General features: G+C 48.0%; 1 protein-coding gene across 1 annotated transcript in view; it reads right to left on the reverse strand.

Annotated features, from left to right (window-relative positions):
- LOC106741937 overlaps positions 1-24,115 on the reverse strand; it is a 357,358-nt gene that overhangs the window by 217,126 nt on the left and 116,117 nt on the right. Inside the window, exon 3 of the mRNA XM_014614388.1 lies at positions 15,159-15,263. Within this exon, the coding sequence (XP_014469874.1) occupies positions 15,159-15,263 (105 nt within the window). The remainder of the gene's footprint in view (positions 1-15,158; positions 15,264-24,115) is intronic.

Genomic DNA, 24,115 nt, shown 5'->3' on the forward strand with positions numbered 1-24,115 from the left:
ACGCCGGACATGCCGCATTATGCGGGCGTCAACGTGTACTCGTTACGCCTTGTCGCGACGGCCGGGCGTCTCTGACGCCGTGCGTCGCGTCGCAACGCGACGCGTCGCGACACCGGCCGCCGCCGCGTTAAGTGTCGCCGGTTCTCACCCTCCCTCGAGAGCCGTTCTTTCTTGCCTTCGGGATTTTTGCAAATTTCCGCCGGAACGGAGAGAGAAACGCAACCAGTCGCGTCGCGAATTCGCTTGACAAAACGGCCGCGCGCATTGACGCGCCACTACTACAATACAATGACTAACTCGAATTAATTACTGGCGACTATAGCGCGCGCATTATATGTACAATTATAGTCAGTTCAGGGTGAGAATAGGGACATCCCGCTATATATAGATCACTCGCCGACGCGTCCGGCATGATAATTGAATGGCATAACTCCGCGCTCCGGCACGTTAATTAATTCTACAGTATTCGGGGAGAAAAACAAACGACGCCGCTCCCATCGAAAACGTTATTCGGCTCGCGAAACGGCGATCTGCCGCGTCGTACGCACGAATTAAGGAAGGGAATTTTGCCGATGATTTTCCTCGCGTAGAAATCGCGCCGTCGAGTCCGCTCCTCGTCGAGGGTGCTCGACGTGAGATGAGAATATCGAGCGGGGGTGTCTTTTTGTCAGCGATATCGTCGCAGAATTAACCCTTTGAGCGGCGCGGCACTTCGAAACTGAATGATCGCTAAGGGCGAAACGCGCCGTTGTAAGTCAAAATCGGCGAGGGAGAAATAAACTTGTTGGAAATCGAAATGCACGGAGACCGATGAAATCTTATTTTCAATCGAAATCTGACTCATTAGCATCTCGCGCTGCGAGGAATACTGTCGGCGTGTACGCCGCTTGACCCGGCGAATGTACGGAGAAAAAAGTTCGCTCGAATTAATACAATAACAAACGAATACATTTTGCTAGGTGAAAACCGGGATTTCTGACTGCAAAAGCTGAATTTCGTTCGTAAGGAGCGGAAATTCTGCTTCCTTCAACCGAAGCTCGTTTTGCTTCTTCATCGTCATGTAAATTCGACCAAACTTTCTTTCCCGTGCGAAAGAATTTGATCAGATTCACATGCACGTCATTTGTCGGACGCGTGTATCCAAACGGTTAACGAGACACGCATTCCGCGAGAACTCTTCGCCGGCGAAGGATCGCGCGCCGTTTCATCCCGCGTACGTGGCTACCTCGTTCGCGACGGAAGAACGAAGCGTCAACCGTCGTCCGAACTGGAACTTTAAACCGAATACGAGGCAAGGGGGAAGTTGCATGCAGTTGCAGCGACAGTGTCGGTGGTTCGTGAGTCTGCAGCGTGAAGTTAACGCGAGAGTACCGAGTCGTCGGTTAGGTCCAAGGAGAGAGATAGGAAGAGAGAGAGAGAGAGAGAGAGACGCAGGATGGTGGTAAGGGGCCAAGAGTTGAGCCGAGGGTGAATGAACACAGTTTGTTCGGCGACGCACGTTGCGGCTGTCGGCTGTCGTAGCCATGCCAGACTGTATATACGAGCCAGGCGGAGAAAGGCTCGGCAACAGAGAGATAGATGGAAAGGGTGAGCCAGGCCCCCGGGTAGCCGGAACAATGTTTAATTGGCAATCGTGCCGCAAATAATTATCCGTGCGCGCGGATACGAGCGCGCGACACACACGCCCGTTCTCATTGGCTTAAGTTGGGACACAGAGCGGCTGCGGATTGCGCGTGGGCCGGACACAACGGTGACGATAAAAATCGGTGTAGCGCGGCGAACGACGATCGGCACGACACGTGAATGCGACGACGAAACAGAGGGGAGAATGGGAGACGCGCGCGCACTTTATTGTATACCGCGGGCACTCGCGGAATTATGAGCGTTTAAGGTAGTTGGCGAGTGACAATATTGCGAAAGGGTGACGGGTTAGTGTGAAACACGGAGAAGCCCGGCACATTTGTGCCGTGAATGTTTGTAAATACGGTTTATGATACGCAGCTTTCATGACTGTAGTAAAGAGAATTTTGAAATTTTGATGCTACTTACGGACGATCTTATGGATAGTTTACGTCTACTTAAATGGTCTACAGACTGACAAAAACCTACTTTGACGATATTTTAACACTTCTCTCTTAAAACTTTAATTTCTCTCGCGAACTTTTAATTTTATATATCGAATTTTAGTGTTAACTTGTACCTATTTCGATGTTAAAACGGCAGAAACGAAAATTTCAAATATAATTAGAAACAATTAGGGTCGAAATAACTATATTATATTAGTAGAATTGAAATTGATTTTCTTATTTTGCTATCTTAGCGCCCACTGAATAAGTCGTTAAATTAAATTAAATAAGTCGTTGAAAAGTACTCTGGATTTCAACATGATATCGGTACCTGTTTCGTAAATGTAATCAGCGCTACATGTAAACAGTGCTAACATTGGCTTCCATTAACTCACCTTCGGTGCGGTCGATCTTGGCCGTCTAATTGTGTGTACCGATCGTGTTTCCATTAACACACTGTTAACATTTAAAAAGATTCCTATTCTAAAAAGTGTGTTTACACGAATCAATTACTTTAACGAGTCACGAGTTGCGTCCGTCGCACTTGAAAATCTCAACTTCTGTTCACACTAATTTCTCTACTACGGGTATATACTTTCCGTGTGGAATTATCTATCGCGAGATGTGCACAGACAGGACCGGTTTCTACACACACACACACAGACATATTTCTACAGAGGCTAAAGATAGACGATTCGTCGGTCCGGAGAAATGTGTTCCGCCGCGGATTCCACGCGTCCGTGTCCGAATACTTTCGGGGCGCAAGATAAGGGGATAAATATTATCCTTTGTCGAGTCAAAGTTCGGCTGGTGGAAAAATGACCGCTGTGAATTATTCGCAGCTCCCGCCGCGGCCGCGCGATGAAAGAGTACGTCGGGGAGTAAATAAGACGAACGGCAAGATAAACGGCGGCGCAATGATCCCGCGATTTTTATTCCGCCGCGAGAAGCGAGCTGTTACTCTCTTCTCTTTTTCCTCGTCTACTTTTTTACATGTACCTACGTATGTATATATATTATTTACTTGACTCTACAAATCTTCTCAACGCGAAGTATCGGCGCAACACTCTCTATTCTGTCATTCTTAACGTCGGGTTCGTTACGTCATCGCAGGTATAACGCAAGTATAGTGACATTGACGTTAACCCTTCGGGGGAAGGGTGGATTTGAAGAACCCCAGAAAATTTTCAATTGTGAATTATTCGTTACACGGTAAACGAGAGGAATCGGTTCCCCTTCCCAAAAGGAAAGTTGTTGACAGTGAAAACTCATCGGGCGATGACGCTGTATTTCGTCAATCGTGTTTCGTACAGCGACGAGGTGAAAGTTGAGCGAAAGTTGAGCTGGAGTCATCAGTGACCCCTCAGTACCGGCGAAGTTGTTTCTCGTGCAAGCGAATCAAGTTTTTTGATATTCTTAACCTGAACTAACTTTTTTGAAGCAGGCACAATTACACTATTCTTTTCTCGTTAGTACCAACCTTCGACGATTCGAAGCTAAAAGGATTGTTTTTATGCACGTATAACGAAAGTTACGAATCCTTCAGTTCGAAAACGAATTTTGCCGATTCTGCCTTAGATTCGAACACGTACACAAAAAGTGAGAAACAATTCGGGTCATATTATTGTAAAATCATATTCTCGAATGTTTGAAAGAGTGTACCGGAATTTTCCCAAATATTTTTCGAGGCCAAAAACCTTTAGAAACACAATCAGGCGCTAGTAACTCTTTGTGACTAGAAAACGGTGAAAAACAATGGTGACCATGGAGGGTTAAGAACAGAATCACAGCGTAACAGGAAGGCTGCCGCTGAGAAAAGAGACGACGCATTCGGAAAACAAGGACTTCAAATTCCCGAAATTGACGCACGCGCGCGCGGTTGTTGGGGGGAGAATAATCCTTTCGATTACGCGAACGATCATCTTTGCGTAATCCGCGAAAGCGGCGTAATTTATCGTCGCGGAAATGCTATTCGCCGCGAGTAGCGCGCGAGGGTGCCAGCCATAAATTTACTCCGTGGGAGGGGGAGGGGACGTCGCGCTACACCGACTTACCGGCCCCGGGGATAAAAATTGTCCGATCTTCCTCGCGTTATTGCTCCGAATTGTTCCGTCAGCTTTAACGGCCGGGGAGGACAAGCTGGCGCCGCGGGAAGGATTTAAAAACATTCTCGCGAGAGGGGTGAAATTGCGCGGCCTGGCGGAGGTGCCGGAAGCGGGAGACCATAGCGGTACCGCGAGCGAGCACGACGGCGGTAGATTATCGTTAAGACAATTTCCCCGTAACGAATATCAGAACCCATTTACATCGGCGGAGGAGGACGTCGACGAGCGAGGGAGGAAAAAGAGCCGGTAGAGTTCTGGTTCCACCCTGACGAGGGCGACCAGTGGGTTCCGTCCGAGGAAGAGGGCGGAGATTGGTGCTGGCAGAGCGGAGCTGGCTGCTCGCACGAAAACGCGACGGAGGGCGGAAGCCGAGCGCGCGGATGACACAAAAGCCGAGTGAGAGCGAAAGGAAAAGGGGGGGTCGGAGCCAACGTCGGCGGGACGGCGCTCGTGAAAAGAGATAATCTCCGTTCATCTTGTAATTCCCCGCTAATGCCATTATACCCGTCGGACTCGGCCAGTATTCGCCACATTACCGGCTTACATCTTTGTTTTCTCGTGCCTGGTCACCGCCAGCCAGTCGGGCCCGAAGGCGCGAGGAGGATCGCGCCCGAGTCGAAATTTCGGCTCCATGTTAAACCTTTAATTCTACAACACGGTGAAGGAATTAGGCTGGCGAAGTCGATTACACTCTAACGATACAATTTATTCCCGCTCTGATGGTGTCTCGCATTTCCGCTTTTCCTCTTAGCGTCAGCATTTTCCTCAGTGCTCGTGTGATAATCGAAAAATCGAGGGCATCTGTAGCTTCAAGATGGCGGTAGAATGAAATTCGTACAATTAAAGGTTCGAGAGAGAAGTTAACGAGTATGCTGGTCATATTATTAGACGCGCCTTGATTTTTTACATTTCATTGGCTGTTGCGCGCGCGAGGCTGACCGACGTAATTGAATCGAGCGTTCTTAAAGGGCGATAAATTTGCCGAAGGAACCGCGTCGTCGTGCTCGCGTTCCCCGCCTCGCCATCCATCGACTCCGTTTCTCGCAGTCTCTCCGCGTCGTCTCTCGTCTTGCGAAAACGTGACGGTCGATACACGGATCCCGCGATTGCGTCCCGCGAGATTTCCCGGCAAACGGCGGCGGATAGAAAGAGAGCACCTCCGCCGGAGATTCCCCGGACGGAGGAATCATCGTCTGCATGCTGTACTTGCCCGGTTAGACGCGCAATACATACGACGATATGTAACAGATAGAGGAAAAGAAAAGACGCCAATGAGACGAGACGAAGCAGAGATGCATAATTGCAAAGTGCTCACTCCCTTTTGTATTCCGTTCTGCTGCAAAGAACTATGTATTTCGTCTCTAATATGTACGTTAATTGAATCGAGCGTTACGTAATCTCAATGTTTTCGATGGCACGGTAGCGCGATGAGAGAAAATATTTGGTATTTGTGACGTATAATACCGTAATACAGTCAGGAGAGGCACTTTCCTAGCGAGCGTCAGTACAGTCAATGATAATAACCTTGCATGCATATCGCCGCTATTATTTCTGCGATTAAATTAACAAAGGGATATCGTCGGCGCCGAAAACAGCCATGATTTTCTCTCGGTGCGGAAATTCTGCTTAGCTCTCGTGTAGAGACGCAAACTCGTTTAGAGACGTGTGTCTCACATCGATCCAACCGTAGCCTTCCTCTATCTTTCTTCCACGTAGTCACAATCAAATAACCGAACTCTTGTGTGCCATTGCTCGCACACGTAGCACACGTAGCAACGAAACTCCGACTCTTGCATCGCGCACAAACGTTGCGATTGCGGAACATTTGACTACAATCACCGGAGAAATGTTGTTTAGTCCCGCAAGAAAAAGAAAAGAAAATGCGTTTAACCGAACCACGTCTCGTTAATTTCAACCGTGCTCGTTCCTTCCGCACGCAGTTCATTAATATTATTATCCATTATAATGTTTCTCTATTAGCACGAGTATGCGATTACATTGTTGTTAACGTAATCGCGAAATAAAAGCACGAGAACCGCGACAGTGCTAACAATCACCGGATGCGGGCTAATTCGCGCTGGGAAGCGGCGCCGATCGCACGTGATTGCTATCGAACGTACGCGCGCGCTCCGCAAACATCGTCTTTCCGAGTCATCCGACGATATAATTAGATCGAGCGGCGGGCTTACGTTTGTTTTCGCATGCACGCACCGCCGGCTAAATAAGCATGCGAGTACGCGTACGCGGCGAAACTCAAGCGGACGATAGCGGCGTTAATTTTAAGCGGCCAGAGATGCATCTCCGGGCCGGGTCGAGAGACGATAATTGCCGTTACGGCAGAATTACGATCGGCTGAGCGGTAAACACGCACACCGGGCCTCCGTTTGCACGTCGTAACATTATCGAGCTCGGTACGACTTAACAGTAATTAGTCAATAATTCGTAGTGGCCTGAATTATTTCGGCGCGGGTAACGTCACGCGAAGCGCGCGCGCGCGCCGAGATTACGCCCGGCCGGCGAAGGCGTATCGCCGTAATCGAATCATTACAGTCGATTCCGTACGATCGCGCGGAAAAAGCACGGGATTTGCGGCTCTCAGCGGAGAGGCCATTCATCGCCGCGAAAATGGCCTTCCGAATTTGAATGCGAATCCGACCGCTCGGTCACGGGGATCGCCCGCATTATTCTCCGATAATGGGGAATGGCTGTCGTCGTTCTCTCCGGGAAGTTTGCGCGCCCGGACAAGTTTTTCGCCGGGGGTATGTATATACCTAATAGGCACTAAAATCGAATTATCGTGTTCCCGCGTAAAGTCACGACCGCTCGCTCGTTCGCTCGTCCGTTCTCGGAAAGCCGAAATTTCGCTCCCACGTTAAACCTTTAATTCGACAACGGAGCTGAGAGTTAAGAGAAAGAGGGGTGCGGAATAACTCTAATGACATCTAATTTGCTTCTCCGACTATAACGACGCCTTAAGTTCTGCGTTTTCGATGCTGTTGTTAGCGTCGAAGTGAAGTGTTCACCCACGGAGAAAAGTAATTCGCGGCAGATTTCATGCCGTCGCAACAAAACCCGTCAGTTACCGTATGGACAACGAAACGATTTCTTAAATTTTCCGTTTCCGTCGCTTTCAAATACGTTATTTTGAACACTCGTATGAATTGAATCGAAGTATCGAGAGCGTCTAGAGCTTCAAGGTGGCGAAATTAACGCGTACCTAAGCACACAGAGAGAAAGGTTTCTTTAGATTTAGCACTTCTATTTATCTGACTAATTTGTTTCGCTGAAACGACATATACTCGTACTTGTACGAAACATTACTTGTTTAAGGAAAAACTGTACTCGTATTCTCCTATTCAAGAAAACTCGATTATTCAACAGAAAGAACGTTATTATTCGGAATAATATCTTTCAACCAAATAAAATATTACCTGGTTACGATAAGTATGTGAAATGCAACAAATAATTTCTGTATAATTACCTTTCGTTTCAGACTTTTCATTTCAGACAAAGATACATATTCGTGGGAAAGTCTAACAATCGAAACGTTAATTTCTTCGGAGCACGTCAATGATGAGATTTGCTCGGATGCGATAAAATTGACTAAATTCGTGGAAATTTCTCCATTTTCTCAATGCGGACGCGAACCTTTAAGAACGCCGAAATTTCGACTCGGGTTGCGTGCGCAAACCGCGAAGACACGCGCGCAGTCGGCGGCGCGCAACAATGCCGCGCCGTAATACGCCTAAAATTGCGGACTCAACCTCTCGCTCAGCGCGATTACTATGACGCGCACGCGTTTTCATCAGTAATGCAGTCTGCCGCGGTTCATTAAGCATTCGCGATGATTCGAGCGTTCATTAGACGAATCTTCTTGGGCTCGATGCAATATCGCGAATATGCGGCGCGCGTGTGCTCACGCATGTGAGAAACGCAACAACGTTGGGTATTTAGAGGAGCGCCTAATTATGCGGCGCGATAACTGCGCAACAAAAGCGCGAATAATGGAGCGTTAATTAGTCGTTCCCCGCGTGTAAATGAATAAATCCGTAGCCTCCGTGCGCTGTATTGCGCCGGCGGAAAATCCTCCTCGAGGAAGATTAAACTCTTCGTGCGCGCTCCACGGCTGCGCGTGTGTTAAACTTACATGAACTATTTCAATGTGAAAAGCGTATGATTTAGGCCGAAAGTGACTAAATTTGCTGTCAGTGTAACCTCCTAATCTGACATTCGGTCAAACTCGACTCTGGCAATGACGAAGTATCGCGCGAAAGAGGATAAGAATGCGACTCCCCCAATAAGCACCGTGACGGGGCAAATTAGCAGAATCTACGTTTCGCGCATTGGGAAATTCTGGGAAAACTTTTACGTACTTCACGCGAAATCGATGCCGCGGATATCGCGCGGGAGGGATCGAACTGATTGCGAAGGCAGAAATTTCCTCGCGACGGGAGAGAAAGAAAACGCTCGATCTGCCGCCGGCAGCGGGTTTATTCTCATCGGAGGCCGATTACATTCGGCCGCGAGCGTATTTGACATAATCTCTTCCGAATCAAAATGCATAATGTCCAATGGGTAATGGCGATGGCCATTAGGAAGCGGCACGGTTGATGTAGCTTATGACGCTGACGAGCTGACTGCAGCCGGCTCGCGAGCAACCAAATTCGGCACACTCAGGTTCACCGTGTGCGGTTCGAAACTACCCGCTCTCATTACGCCTCGCCGCAGAATGGGCTAATCCACAGTGTTGGCCGTTGAATTGTCAAATCTGCCGGCGAACGCGGAATGACCGAAAGCCGCAGGTGATTCAACGAGCGAAGGTACCGTTATAAGGTTCAGAGGTAAGATGGGCCATCCTCCGCGTTATCTCTCCCTGTTATCGCGGGGGGAACAGTCATCGACGGAGTCGTGGAAACTTTAAAAATGGAACGGAATCGCCGGGAAGAAATGGAACACCTTGAAAGAGAGACGAGGAGGAAGGGTAAACAAAGAGAGAAAGGAGAGAGCTACTCTCTCTTTCCCGACGTTGCCGGAGCTTTCCCTGATTTCGGAAAGTTGGGTAACGGCAAACCGAGCGTAATGGCGCCGATAAAGACGCCATTGAAGACGGCGACGCAGGGCCGCGCGCGAAGATTCGATTCTATCAGACCCGTTATTTACTCTTCAGAAGCTTCGCCCTCATCTAACGCCCGCGCGCATCACCTCACGTCCTTCCTCCTCCCCCGATCGAGTTTTATCGGATCCACCGACACTCCCGATGGTAATTGTTCGTGCTAATAAAAAAAGCAAAGATGCGCCGAGTTTTACAGGGCAACAAAGGCGCGTCCCCACTCCCCTCTCTCTCTCTCTCTCTCTATCTTTACCTTTCTCTTGCTCTTGGTAACGTTTCACCCCGCTCGCTCACCTCCTTCGACACGTGCCGCGCGTCTGACTCCCCGTTCTTCCGCATCCACTAGCTGTCGACTGGCAATGCGTCGAACAATGAACAGGTACAAGCGAGCGAGAAAGAGAGAACGCGGACAAGTGTCCTGGGAATTAGCTATTGTTTTTCCTTGTTCTCTGCGCGCGCACAGGGGGCATTAATGCCTTTCGTAACAGAGACAGGCACATAATGCGAATCCTCCTACGTATAGCCCAGCGCATCAACTTGATCCAAAAAACAACGTGATCGCATTTTGATAAGATCACTTATGAATCATAGGGGCTCGGTCCGGCTGTCAGAGAGCGCGACAACTCAATACGTGGATCGCGAGATGTTTGAGATCGAATACGCACGATGGGAGATGCATCGAGGCACTTCGAAATATCAGCAGCCGAGTAGCGCAGATGTTTGAAGTGGCGCTTCCTTAATTGTTTCGAGCGGTGTAAGTTTTCCCCCGATTATCTCGTTTTACTTTTCAGACGCGGATTTACCCCGCGGATGCGGGCGTAACTCGTTCGGAGAAATCCGGCGAGATTAAAGGAGGAATGAATCCTCTCGCCAGGAAGGGAAATTTATTTCTCGGAATGTTCAAGCCGTGCACACACACATATATATATATATATATATGTGGGAATATTTGTGCGTAGAATATCGTTAAAGATGCTGAATTATACCGCGGTATTTGCGCAAATAGCGGAGAGCTGCGCGCGGCAACACTCGCCATTGTTAACGCGCGGGCACGTGAATAAAACGAGCACGATCATCGTTCCCTATTTGCTCCTATTCGGAGGATGTACGGGTCGTTAATCACCGGTGCCTCCCATCGCTTCTTTAAAATGCAAACCGGCCGACATAACTAACTACTGCCGGGCCCTCGGAGATCCGCGGCCGCGGACGACGAGGAGACACGGGGGGATGTAAAAACAAGACGAAATATGAGGCCGAAGAGGACGGAAGGGCAAAAATCCGGGAGGAGGGGAAATGTTTGACCCGCCGGACGTTTGCACACGCTGTCCCGGGTATACAAACGGCGCGTCTCCCCGCGAGATCGAGCGGGATGCTTGCATATTTTAACGGCGACATCCGCGCGCCGCGACGTAAAAATAAAGGAAAAAAAAAACAAAAGAAAGCGACGCGTTTGAACGATCAATCCGAGCTGTTTCGTCCGTATATCCGCGCGTCACGCGCTCAGAAATTTAATTGCCAGCTGACGGCGATCCCGCCTCAAGTGTCCCCCGTCTCGAGTCGCGGAGGAACGCGGACGATAAACAGCGCGACCCCGGGAGACCGTAACCTTCTAACAAGTTCCAATCTTTCAATAGACACTATTCCCGGCAGAACTCCCCTCGGCTCGAGGCAAAGTCACGTTCGCTGATCATTTTATGTGGTACACCCAGTGTGTTTTTATTTTAACTGGGTCACTGCGACAGAGAGAGAGAGAGAGAGAGAGGGAGAAAAGGAGACTGCTCCGGGAAGCACTCGTAGAACTCCGGAGGCACTTAAACATCTCAACGATGCCGGGGAGTTTATTGCATCTTTGACATCGAAGTGCAGTCGAAACCCATCGTCGTCGTCGTCGTCGTTGAACGACGATACGCGGCAGCTGCCGCCGTAATGTCGCGCACCTTTCTGTACCGCAACGGGGGCAGGGGAGTTCGAGATGGTTCGAACTTGTCGTTAGCCGGTGCGCCCCGAACGTTCACGGTAATTCGAAAAATGCGAGAGAAAGCTCTCGTCGCCGGCAGCCGCTGGCTCGTTTTCGTCCGCATTATCCGGTAATATCGCTCGCGCTCGCAGAACCGGGCTATTGATCGGAAATTACGACGACTCGAGGCAAACAATATTTTAAAAAATTAACGCGGGAGAGAGAGAGAGAATAGGAAAGAAAAACAAGCACGTTTCCTAAATAAATTTTCCTCCGCGGCGATGCTCGTATAATCTATCCGGATTTATTTCAGCGAGTTTCGCGCGCACGCACCAGCATCCAAGATAAATCCAAGATAAATCTGTCTCCGAGAAGCTGAAACGAGATAATCAGCAATTAAAACAACGTCCATTCGCGATGCCCCGTGGCTGGCTGGCTTGTTATGTTTGTCCTCCCGTGATTTCCAAAGGAGAGTATTATCCGAGAGCGCGCGCGGAAGAACGGAATGCGAAGCGGGCTCGCGCGAGTTTTCCTCACATTCATGCACGAAATTGCAGCACGGTCAACTCGCGCGCGCGCACTTCGATTTTACTTTCGCGCGACTCGCGCGTTATCACGCTACGGATTGAGTAAAAGAACTTTCGGCGACGGGGGGAGGGAATTTCAAGCGAGAGAGAGAGAGAGAGAGAGAAAGAAAGAGTTAGAACATCGCGTGAGCGGCGGAGAGTGGCTATTAAGATCGCTTGAAAAGCGCGAGAGAGCGTTTGCACATTCTCAAGTACGCCGCTACGTGTGAGCGAGAGAGAGAGAGAGAGAGTTCCGCATTCTCGCGCGAGCGCGCGTTGTAAACTGGGTCGCTAAGACGATTATCCTGCGGATGTAACCACCGGTGAGGGATGAGCATGGGTTATTACTACGCTCGAGAGATTCCGCGGAGTCGTAGCCAAATCGAGTGGGATACTTTCGATTGCTCGCGGCCGTTTCTATTCCCCGGAGTTATTTCTACGAGACTTCCTACATTGTTGATTCGCCGCGGTACACACGTATATGTATGTATGTATGTATGTATAGATATATACCGCGATAAATCCGCGTAGCTGGTAAGTTACCGCTGCCCCCTCCCCGCTCCTCCTCGTCCTCCTCTCCCATCCCCTCCGACGCCACTGTTTCCACGGTGTGCTTTTACGAATATTATACGTTGAATGTTTCGCGGGACAAAGTTGCGAAGCAACAGCGCGGAAGCGGCGTGGCCGATGAAAGGAGGGCTGGAGGGAGACGCGTTGCAGGATGGAGGGGAGAAGCACCGTTTTGTTTTCCGGACTCGGAAGACCTGTGAAAGGTGTGAAATTAAAATTTACGCGCACGCCGATGGTACCCCCTCCTCCCTCCCTCAGTAACATTTCTCCGCTAAAATGTGGATGGGAGAGAAGCATCGAAACTGACGGATGTGCTGTTTTGGTTTTGACCTTTAAAGCCCTGCTGAAGGTGTGAAATGAGAATTTATGCCGTGGAGAACCGAAGCACCGATGAGCCAACTCTATTTAAATATTAATATTGTCAATCTTAATATTATTGTAGGAAGATTAGTGTAGGAAATTATCCATCGTGCATTGCGGACGAGTCCGAAGTTTTGCTCTTCCTCCATCGTTTGGATCTGAATGCGATGCGTCACGCTTTTTCCCCTCGACCGTTCCGACTTGTGTAATCTCCGCGTATGCTCGGTCGGCGTGATCGCAAGAATCTTAACAAAATCGCGAAATTCGCCTGGAATTCGACGACAGGATAGGGGGGGAGGGGAGCAGGGCACGACACGCTGTTCTCGGAAAAACGGCCGAAAGCTCGCCGTCGTATTTTTCGGCAAGGAACTTTTCGAACACCCGCCGCCGTCGGCGCGCCGGCGCTTAGAGAGAAAAGCGGGACCGGATGAAGGAGTTTATAGCTGATCGCCGTGAGATTTATAGCGAGTAGAGCCGGGACGCCCGGGAAAATCCTCGGAAACATTACCAAATCGGTACGCGTGACCACGAGCGGGGTCGCGACGGGAAAGAAGATGGAAATAAAGAAGGACGGGGCAGAGAGAAAGAGCGTCACAGGCGCGAGCGAGCGAAAGGAAGGGACGAGTTGAGGAATCGAGCGAGAGCGAAAAAATATCCTATGAATTCGTGAGTGACTTCGGATATCACGTTCGGTCCCGCCTGGCGGAGATTTCCCGACGACTTTGTAGTCCGCGGTATATATCCGGAGTCCGCTTGCAAGTTTAAACCGCACCTTGCGTCGTGTACGTGTCGCAAATGTATTCCACGCACAGCGCAAGGATTTCCCGCGCCGCCGCCGTCGTTGCGCTTTTTTAGAGCCGCTACGCGAATCCGCAACCTCGCCGTCTCGCGCGTTTGCGTCCACGTGAGACGATCGAATTAAATAGCAAGCGTCGGATCTATGCAATATTGTTTCAAGGCTCAAAGGAATGCTGCGAGCGAAGTGATCGGTGATCACCCACATTATAGCTCCCGCCGTTATGGCTTGACAAAATTCAAAAGCCCTTCACGCGTAAAGCAAACAGAGCGCGAAATAGTAAACGGGAGAGTGGGGAAAATTTTCGAAAGGTGTACATAGCGCTCTGCACTGTCAGGTGCGTACGGCTGTCGAGTCGTGGAAACATTCGTTTGACATGAAAGTTGTGGAATTCGTATGTATGAAATGAACCGCACCCCGCACCTTTGACTAACGTAAGAAACAATGACGTATCAACAGAACTAGGAAACTAAGGATGAAAGTCCAATAAGAAAGTATAGCGGTTGAAAAGGGGATTTTATCCGCACGCGCATAATGCAGATGTAATGCAGATCAGTCGAGATTCTACAGCTTGGTCTACAACGTGCTCTTCGCGTCTTGTTTCTTGCCTTCTATCTTTCTTCCGTAAGAACTTCCATTTACTTATGGAAAAGAGACAGAGTGCAAAAACCAAGAAACAAGGAAATTGCACCGTTTGCTTGGCTTGGATAAAATGTCTTGCAAATAGAAGCGCGAGATAAGTTGTTGCCACCTGCGAGTAAACCCGTTGAAAACTGTTTTATCATATTTCCTGCGTTTTTCTCGGGCCGGTCACCCATCGTATCGCATATCACGTTAAAAATCTCAAGAATTTATCGTCATTTTTAATTCCGCTCAAGCGACGGCGCTTTCCCGGTCGAAGTTCGGCCGTCACTTCGGCATCCCCTTAAGCCTCAAGAAATTGACCGATCACAATCGATTATTCTCCTCATATTCGACTGTGATCGATCAATTTCTTAAAGCTTAAAACGTCTATCGGGACTAATAGATTCCAGGCGGCTCTGAGCACACGCTCATTGGCCGCACGAGCTAATTAAATACGAAATGTCGGACAGGTTGCGCCGTCCGATTCCTCGTTCGTCCGCTAATCGCGCGGTCATCTCGCTGGTCCGGTAAATTTTCCGCAAATTCTCGGTAAAATATGCAATCCAGATCCGCCAGAGCGATAACTTATGTATTTTATTAAGTTCACGATTCATCAGTATTATCTTGGTATTATCTTCGTAGCCGAACGCTAAATCGCAATTTCGGGGCGCAGGGCGATGGGGGTAGATGGAAGGGGGGTGCGAGAAGGGTCGGCACCATTAAACGGCGACCTCTCCCCTTGCTCCCTATAAATGTAATTCAAAATGCACCGGCGTAATTAGCCCGGCGATGAAAACACGTAGATCGCCGCGATTAAATATCTACGCTTGAATTTATGCTCGATTTTCATGCATAGCCATCGGAAAACGTAATTACGCTCATGACATTTAATGCGAAGTTATGTAATTACACGTCGCGCGCAAAGCGCGCGCCCATACATGCGCGTCTGGGAACTCCCCCCTGCCCCACCATCACGCAAGGAAAAGAAATCATCTCTCACTTACTTTCGTTCTTTCTTGTCCCACCGGTTATTCGGTCATCCAGAAGAACATATTTCTCTGGACTGTCTGGAGCTCGGCCGACGGTGGTGTCTCTCTCATCGACGACTTCTGGAAAAAAAAGAAGAGACACGGCTCGGTCAGACCCGCCGAAAGAGAGAGGGAGAGACGCGTTAATCGCTCGATGATTCGATATCGCGCGTTTAAAGCTCGCACTTTCGCGACAAAATTACAGGACGAAGCGGATTAAATATTCACAGGCATCAAAACGATATCAGGCGCACATATACACACACGTGGAAACGTACATACGGCGAAACCGCAAATTGGGTGCGTAACCGCGAACGAGTAATCATTATACCTTCGACGTTTGAAAGTCCAAACATCCGATCATCATTATTCAGTTAATATCTCATAGAAATTTGAATCGCGCTCGCGATCATATTATCTCGATAATTTCGCGGGCGGTACGCGCCATAAAAATCGACTATCGGCCGACCCTTCGCCGCCGGCGGCGGATTGAAACAGAACGCAACACCCAAGAACGAGCTCTGCCGAATATCGACAATCTAGTTCTCGCAAACTTCGCGGGGAATACTCGCACGACTCTTGCACGTCGCGACGGCGTGTACTCTGCTGAAATTAAAATCGATACTTGCGGGAGGAGAGAAAGAGAGAGGCAGGATGAGAGAAGCGAGAGGAGAAGGTGCAGAATATAGGGAAGGGGGAGGGGGGCAGAAGAAATGGAGATAACGTCGGGATTTTATTCCAGCCGCTGGCACCTTGTAAGACGCCGTGTAAAATCGCCGAAGAAGGGAGCGTGTTGGATAAATAATCATTCTGCAGAGTGCGAATCTTCTTTCGCGGCCCCAGGAAGGGGCCGACGACCGATAAGATGGGCGAATAACGAAGTGGAAGGGAGAGGAGAGAGAGAGAGAGAGAGAGCAGTCGTAAAGCAGCGGGAATAAATAGTCGAGCGTCAAGTCGCCGACCGAAGTTTGCGAACGCGCAAATCCTGAGGGAAGTCTTAAACGAGAGAATTCCGCGTGATCGTTCTCCTCTTCGCCTTCCTTCAGCCTCCTCCCTCCTCCGATCTTCCATACTTCCCCTCCCCCTTCCTTTCATCCCTCCGTGCCGCCCGATTCCGCGCATTCTTCGCATAATTATTTTATCGTTGCGAAACAGCATCGCTACACACCTTCGGAAGTTCGCTCGCTCGCTGTATGCGTATTCGTTTCGTTCGCGCGACGCTGAGTAGATAAATAAAGGGACGTCCCTGCTCCATATTTCCATAATTAATAAGCAAGCCGAGAATAGATTACGAGGAATCGGGAAAAGTATTAATAATGTAGCATAATCGATATTCAATGGGAACGGCGGGAACGAGAATAATTGATATATTCGATAAGGCGGAAATAGAAGAGGGGAATTCCGAAAGTCCGTGAAACGTGGTTGCGCGAGTGATGACCGCGAAATATTATTTCGGAAAGAGAGAGAGAGAGAGAGAGAGAGAAAAGGTGGGCGCGGGGAGTAAACGCGCTCGGCGAACCGCCGCTCATTGATGTCCCTTTTAAAGCGTCCTAAAACGGAAGAAAGTCGAACGAAATTCCGAATGGGAGGTAGGAAAGTGCGAAGCCACAACGCGAGAATAAGTGGATAGTGTGTGTGTGTGTGTGTGCCCGGCGGGAATTTACGAGCGATACCTTTCCCACCAGAAATTTTCGCTGCGGATGTTCTCGCCGGCGCCGTCTCGTCCTCGAAATCGTAGGCGGCGTTTAATATATTCAATACACTCTCGCTCTCTTCTTTCCCTCTCTTCATCGGCGTGTTGCGCTCGTCATTTGCTCGACCGTGTTCGCAGTTAAAAAATACCAGACTCATGTAGCGACATGAGGATTAACAGCGCAGCCGTGAGAGCTGTCATTCATATAAAAATAATGAATAATTTGAGAGCTATTTAATAAAATTTGATTTGATTTGATTGATTTATAGTGGTCGGAGACTTAGAGATATTTCTATTATCTGTTAATATTTATAGATTTTTATAACAGTATCATATATTTTGGTGAAGAAGTATTGCTGGTTTGCATTCTTATACATAAATTGTAATTTTAACGCCTTCAACAGAGCTTTATAGTAAAAATGGAGTGTCAGTTTTACTTTATGTAATTATTTTTTTTTATTTTCGTAATAGCTTTTATTCGGGAAAAAGTTACGAAATAAAACGTTCAGATTCCTTTCTCAGATACGGACAATTAAATCGTACTGAGATCCGTCCGAAGTATTGATATACGAAATTCACGTATTCCTGTTGTGTTCGCAGAAGAGCCGGTTCTACGGCCGGATCAATCTTTACGAGGGAGATCGTCATCCGCTGCCTCCGTAATTTTTATGTTTACGCAATGACAGGGCGCGTTTCCCCGGAACTACGAACCACTCCGTTCCGGCGGTGGCTGTCGTAGACGCGATATTCATACGAATAACATTCAGTTTCCTGGCCGTCGAGGAATTTATGAGGAAGACGAACCGCGAAACGACGAGGGGGAATTCGGAAGACCGGCGATAGGAATAAATAGCGCGGAGTATACGCGACGCGACAATTCCGATTTATGACTAATACAGCTCGACGGGAATCTCGAGCAGCGATATCCACACACGTTCTTCCTCCTTTATCCTTTGTTCCCTTGCGACTTGATGGCTTCTTGCGTTTATCGTAGTCGTGGACTGTTCTGAAAGCGCGGTTTTAGTTCGAGTGCTGAGGAAAGAAAGGGAAGAAGAAGGAATGAAAGGAGGAAGGTAAGGAGGAAAGAGTGAAAGAAAGAGCCGGAGCGGCAGTTGCCGAACTTTCTTGCTGCGCCGTGAGCTTCCCCGTACGAACAAGATTCTAATCAAATCTCATCTTTCGTGGACTTAGAATCATTCTTGCGTCTGTTTATTGCAAAATTCGAGTCGAGATCGAAGAAAGAGAGTCGCGTGAGAGAAAATTGTTTCTCGATGGACTTAACATAGCGATAGTTGAGAAGTGATGTCTTGCATATCCGCAGAAATGGCTACTTCCCGATGTTTAATTTGGCGAACTCGGAGTTTGTCTTTTTCCATCGATTTGGGAAAGCTCGTATTTGAAGGCGGGGTCAGAGCGAACAGTCGGGAGCACGGAAATTAATATTTTATTTCTTACTGCGCATATAAAGAAACACCATTTAGTCTTACTAAGAACATTATATTCCTGTGATTTAGAAATAATTTTCAGGAATAAAGAGAAAAAATTAGATAAGTAGTACGATATCTTCAAACCGACACAATTTTCAGTTTGAAGACATCGTTCCTTCTATCCAATATTTCTTTCCTCTCAGTTCATGAAAATTATTCTTGAATAATAAGAATATGATATGATATGATATTCTTAGTGGAATTATATAGAATCTTGAATTGATATTAATTTGATTTTTCCGTGTATTCTCGGGCAATTATATTTCTCTTGAAAAACTTCAATTTCGCACATGCCAGATATCAATCATATTCCCTTCTTAAGCAATAATAATATCGTTATCTTATTGTAAAAGTTGCGGCAGAGTTTGAGAAAGGCCATATTAGAACGACGCGACGCTGAAAACGTCGCCGGACGGCGGCCACCGGCCGAATTTCGGCCGCAGGAATTCGACACTCGAGTCTGCGCGAGGTCGCAAGAACTACCGTCCTAGAGGCTCCGCAATTTCGTCCTTATTGCCGCGAGCAAGAACGACGCGTTCGGACCGGTAATTAAGGAACGAAGCCCGCCGATACACACGACGCGGTTGCGGTTCGGGGGGCCGCGTGGGTGCGAAAAAATGTTTGCGTTAAATTCGACGGACGGATAGAATAACACGAACGAACAAAACCGGCGCGATGACACCCGGTGTTTGCGTTCGATTCTCCGAGCGTGAGCTCATATAAACTGCAGGGTAATATCGCCCGTGGAAAAAGAGTCAAAAACGAGAAATCCGCAACAGCCCAAGTAGGAAATAACCGCTGACGAAGTACTGGTACCGATTTTTAGTGAACTGTACTAAATGCCGATACTGGTGGAGTACTGGGATGATAATAACGGGTCAAGACTCGAAAGACAATACCATAACTGTGCCAATTCCCAGTATCGTAAACGTACCAAAAATTATCGATTCCCAATACCGGCACAGTACCGACTACCACAGTAATGATTACACTAGTTTATAAAAGAATAGTTTTTTTAATTATTTTCAACCAGACAAGATGTTTCTTATAGATTTTTGGATGCCGAAAACGTCGCCGCAAGCGAAATTTCATCAGCCCGTCAGGTCCAAAATAAATACGTGTACATTTATATATATATAGAATCTATCGAGATAAATTATATTATATATATATATATATATATATATATATATATATATNATATATATATATCGATAGCCACAAACTACAAATTACAAATACACACGACTTGAAATATACCAGAGAAGCTATTTTTTACACATTAAATCTCAATTATTTTAAAAACTTGGCATGTTAGTGAAATTTAACTTACGGCGTCGTTTTCGGCATTCAAAAATCTATGAAAAAACGTTTGGTACAAAATAATTTTTGGCTATAAACTAGTATTACTATCAGTGTACAATTGTTAATGCCACTATGTGTAACACCATACTGTACTTGTAATATTATATTGTGGAAGGAAGAATCAGAACTATGACGGGGCTTGTTCGTGCATATCCACTTTTAATGTCATATGAGATGAAAAACATCGGAGGCAAACGCGAGGCAAACTCGACTGAGATCGAACTCGGGTCTTCCACTTGTCAGGCGATCGTCCTTACCACCAAGTTATTTAAGTTCCATATTAGTGACATCTCTCGCTTTCCTATTTAAGGCATTGGCATCGTAACGGGAAATCCATATTTTAGTACTGAATTGGTTATCAGTCTCAGTACCAGCTGAATATTTACGACTGCTACATGGGAATAAACGATACGAGCGAGCGTTTCCTAAGTGTCCTGGAAAAGTTTGAAATATTTCAGATAATTCAAATATTTGGCCGATAAACCGGAATGAATCGTTCGACGGAAATAATCCTCCGTCGCTCGAAGTATCAATGTTTTGCGGTAATTCGACACAATGAAATTTCGCACAGAACGATTCGAGATGCTTTTAGTCCATTTCCAAAAATGAACCCCTGAAAACCCGAGGAGAACCCAATGGTAGGAATAATCCTCAGAGTTGCTCAAAGTATCGTTATTTAGCTGTGCACGAGCAATGAAATATTGAAGCGAACGACTCGATACTCTTTCGCCGGTCAGTTTTACCCCGAAGAGTCCCCGTTTCACCTCGAATGGCCGATCCCGTACATCGTTAATTATATCATCGAATCACATCGCGCGCGCTTCTCCTTTTGTCGGGAAGCGTGTGTTCTTAATTATCGAGCGTCCACATTCGTCAAAGGTGGAGGGACGTTCGTTAACGGAACGCCGACGGCGACGCCGAAGACGCCGAGAACGGACGGGGGTTACCCGATACGCCGTTCCAGCCGGGGCTCAACAGTCTACAAAATGGATGGCATATTGAATTCGTCACGCACAAGAGTATATGTTTCACACGCGCAAAAAACAGCGGCCACCCGTCGAGAGCACTGCGGGAAAACGATCGCGCAGTGTGCGCACACGCGTACGCGTGCGTAGAAAAAAGAACCAAGTATCCGGAGAGCGAGGGACCAAACATTTCGATTAACGAAGTGCTGCGGGAACGGTGATGCGAAGGCGGCTATCCCGGCGGTTTTTCGATTGATTTAGCTAGAAACCCGAGCGACACTTACGACGATTTGCGCGATGGGCTAGAAAAAAGCGTCGAGAATCAATTTCAATTGCGAGTGCTCTTCGTTTGCCGCGCGCGATCGACTTTAGACGACGGACGGAGAGATGAATGTTTACGAAGCGTGCGGATTTATTCGGCCAGGATGTCCTCTCGCGAAGGAGCAGGATGAGATAGCTTCCGCCGGCTTCCTGTGCCCTCGGCGAGAGCAGAAAAGAACGTAGGATTATGTTATTCGCAATAACGTTCCCGTTGCGTTAAATAATTCGCGCGATAAACGTGCGTACGAGCGCGCCAGACAATTGCACGGATAATGAATTTTTCTATTTCGAGAAAGAGAGAGAGAGAGAGAGATGCGTCCTCCCGTCGAGAAGCGTTTCCCCATTCGCAGCTGACTCCTATTTTTCTGCCCTTCGTCCTCACCGCCGCCGCCGTCTTTCTCTACATTACGGCGAAGTGACAGCGAAAAAAGAAGTAAAATAACGAATGTAACTTAAGTATTATATACCGAGGAAAGGAGAGAAATTCGCCGGATGACGGTAACGCGAGCTCCGTCTAGATACTCAAGACGTAGTGTCCGGGAGTTATAATTGCCAACGCGACACTTCCCGTGGGCAATTATAGCAATTCGAGGCAAAAAAAGGACGATGCGCGGAGGAGGAAAGAACGGCAAGGAAAAGGGAGGTCGAAATTTCGACGCTACCTTGACGCTCTCAAGGAGAGCTTGCGCCTATTTAGATGACCTAAGGGCTAGTAAAAACCAACGTCGGCGATACTGCATTTGTCAACTTCCCTTCATCTAACGAGAAATATCATTATGGCCGATTGAAGTACACGAAAGCGGAAAAACATTAATTAATAAAACTATGCTCGATGGAGATGTTTCATCCGACAATTATATATTATCACACCTTTAGAAGCCATACAAAATTATGCTATTAATATGATACATATATTATTCAACATTATCTGCGTGTATTCAAAAGCAACCTTTGAAATCAGTGAGTTAAAATCAGCCAGAAATTTAAAACAGCATTGTGCCCAAAGTAGGGGGAAACCATATCGTTAGAATTGCATCTATTTTGCCACTTTAGTTCCTACCGTATAATTGGAATTCAAAGTTGGCACCGGGCATGAAACATCGACTCAGAAAGAAGAGAGAGAGAGAAAGAAATGAAGGAAAAAAATCTCATCCGCGCGTGCGGACGGATATACGCAGGTCCATAAAGGTCCATCGACACGCATCGCAGAAAGGGGACGATGACGGTTACATAGCGGATAATAAAAACCGCGATGGAGCCGAGGCGGAAAGCCTGGTTTATTCAATACAACGAGGATGAGCCAATCGGTCCTTTCACCTCGACCGGCTTTTTCCGCGTACTCCCTCGAACGAGCTGCGCGCAGGGCGCGGGGCAAAAACGGACACCGCCGCCCTTCGCGCCACCCCCGGGTAACAGCCACCCTCTCCCGCTGCCCTGTCCGTCCGTCTGCCCCCCACCGCCTCTTTACTCTCGTTTGCGCGCGACCGGCGGCAACTGTAATTGCGCTCTTCCGGACCGGCTCGACGTTCGACCGTGGCCGCTTTTACGACGGCCGATATGACCAGTTTTACGATTTTCCGTTCCGTACGGCCAAGAGAGCGAAATCAGTCGCGGAAGCCGTTAAGCCGCGAACGAGCTAAACGTCGGGCTAAACGCATTGCTGGCCGTCCTCGCTCCACCGTCGAGGAGAGAAGCGCGATAATTGATACCAGCCAGATAAAATTTTCGATATCGCGGGCGTTTACGACGCCTTTACGTGCCCGCCGACACATGACACGACACGGCGATTCGAACCTCGCGGATTAGATGACGGACTCTAGAGATTTAGATAATGATAGAGAAGCAACTTTTGAATTCGATGTATCGAAATCCAAATAAGAAAATATTCTTATAACATACGAGCGTTCTTAATTCGAGAATATTCGAATCGATATTCTGTGAATGTACGTAGAATATTGTAGGTATAGAGAGAGAGAGTCGGATATCTTTTTTCCAGGGTAACATTTAGAGCAAACCAGAAAAGAAGTGAAAAATGATTTACACGTTTACGTGAAACGCTTACAAACACCAAGTGCCAGTCGTGACAAAAGTCTATATTTCTGTATCTCGATTCTTCACTCTCTTCTCTTTCTCCCCTCTCTATCCCGCGGAATGTCGCTCGTCGTCGGGCGCATGAGCGCATTTGTATTTAATTTCCATTCCGATCCGAAGGAATTGGCTGATATTTTCACGGTGTCATATTCCGTCCATTACACATCTCCGAAATTTCGCTACGCGGAATAACGCCGCGGAATATCTGCCCATATCCCCCGCGGACGTATTCGGTCGTTCTCGATCTGCCATGTTACATACCGTGTCCGTCCAATTGTAGCGAGAGAGCGAGATTTGCAAAAAAAAACTCCCTCCCCACCGGAAAAAGGAATAAAATAAAGGGAGGAAGGAGGAAACAAAACACACGCGATCGACGTTTTACCGACACCTGTCAGACAGAAAATAACTCTTGTCATTGTTTTGGTAGTCAGCAGTCGTGCCGATTCTAAAATTGTTATGTCACAGATACGGCGGTATCGACCGTGTAACACGGACATCGTGCACCACGCGCGCGGCCACGTGATGACCAATTTGTACGTCATACGTGTGTCTCGTCGCGTCTCTCCGCCGTACCGAGAGAGGAGAGCCATTGTCGAAGATTTAATCCAACAAATACCGGTGCGCGACACCGAGCGACTCAACGGCGGGACCACCGCGACAGCGCTCGGAAACCGCCGGCAGCGTTGACCGCCGGCCGCGCTTTTACCTCGTATTTCGTACCAAGTATAACTGTCACGAGCCCACCCCTCCCGACCAATAACGTTTTCGTCTCGCGGCACAAATCGAATTAGACTGTCGCGAAAACGCGAGACGGCGCACACGGTGCGCCAATGCGACGCTCCAGCTCCCCCCTTTTCGCGGGGGATGACAAATTTCCACGAACCTCCTTCTTCACCGCAACGCGGTATTTCACCGCGGCGCAAAGGATACATCAGGGTACATCAAGGGCTTTCTTCCGGCCGCAGCTTTTTTCCTTACTTCGGGCTCGAGCTTTCCGCTGGCAAACGTTGG

Source organism: Dinoponera quadriceps, unplaced genomic scaffold, assembly GCF_001313825.1.
Source record: "Dinoponera quadriceps isolate SergipeBrazil2010 unplaced genomic scaffold, ASM131382v1 scaffold458, whole genome shotgun sequence".
Taxonomy (NCBI): Eukaryota; Metazoa; Arthropoda; class Insecta; order Hymenoptera; family Formicidae; genus Dinoponera; species Dinoponera quadriceps.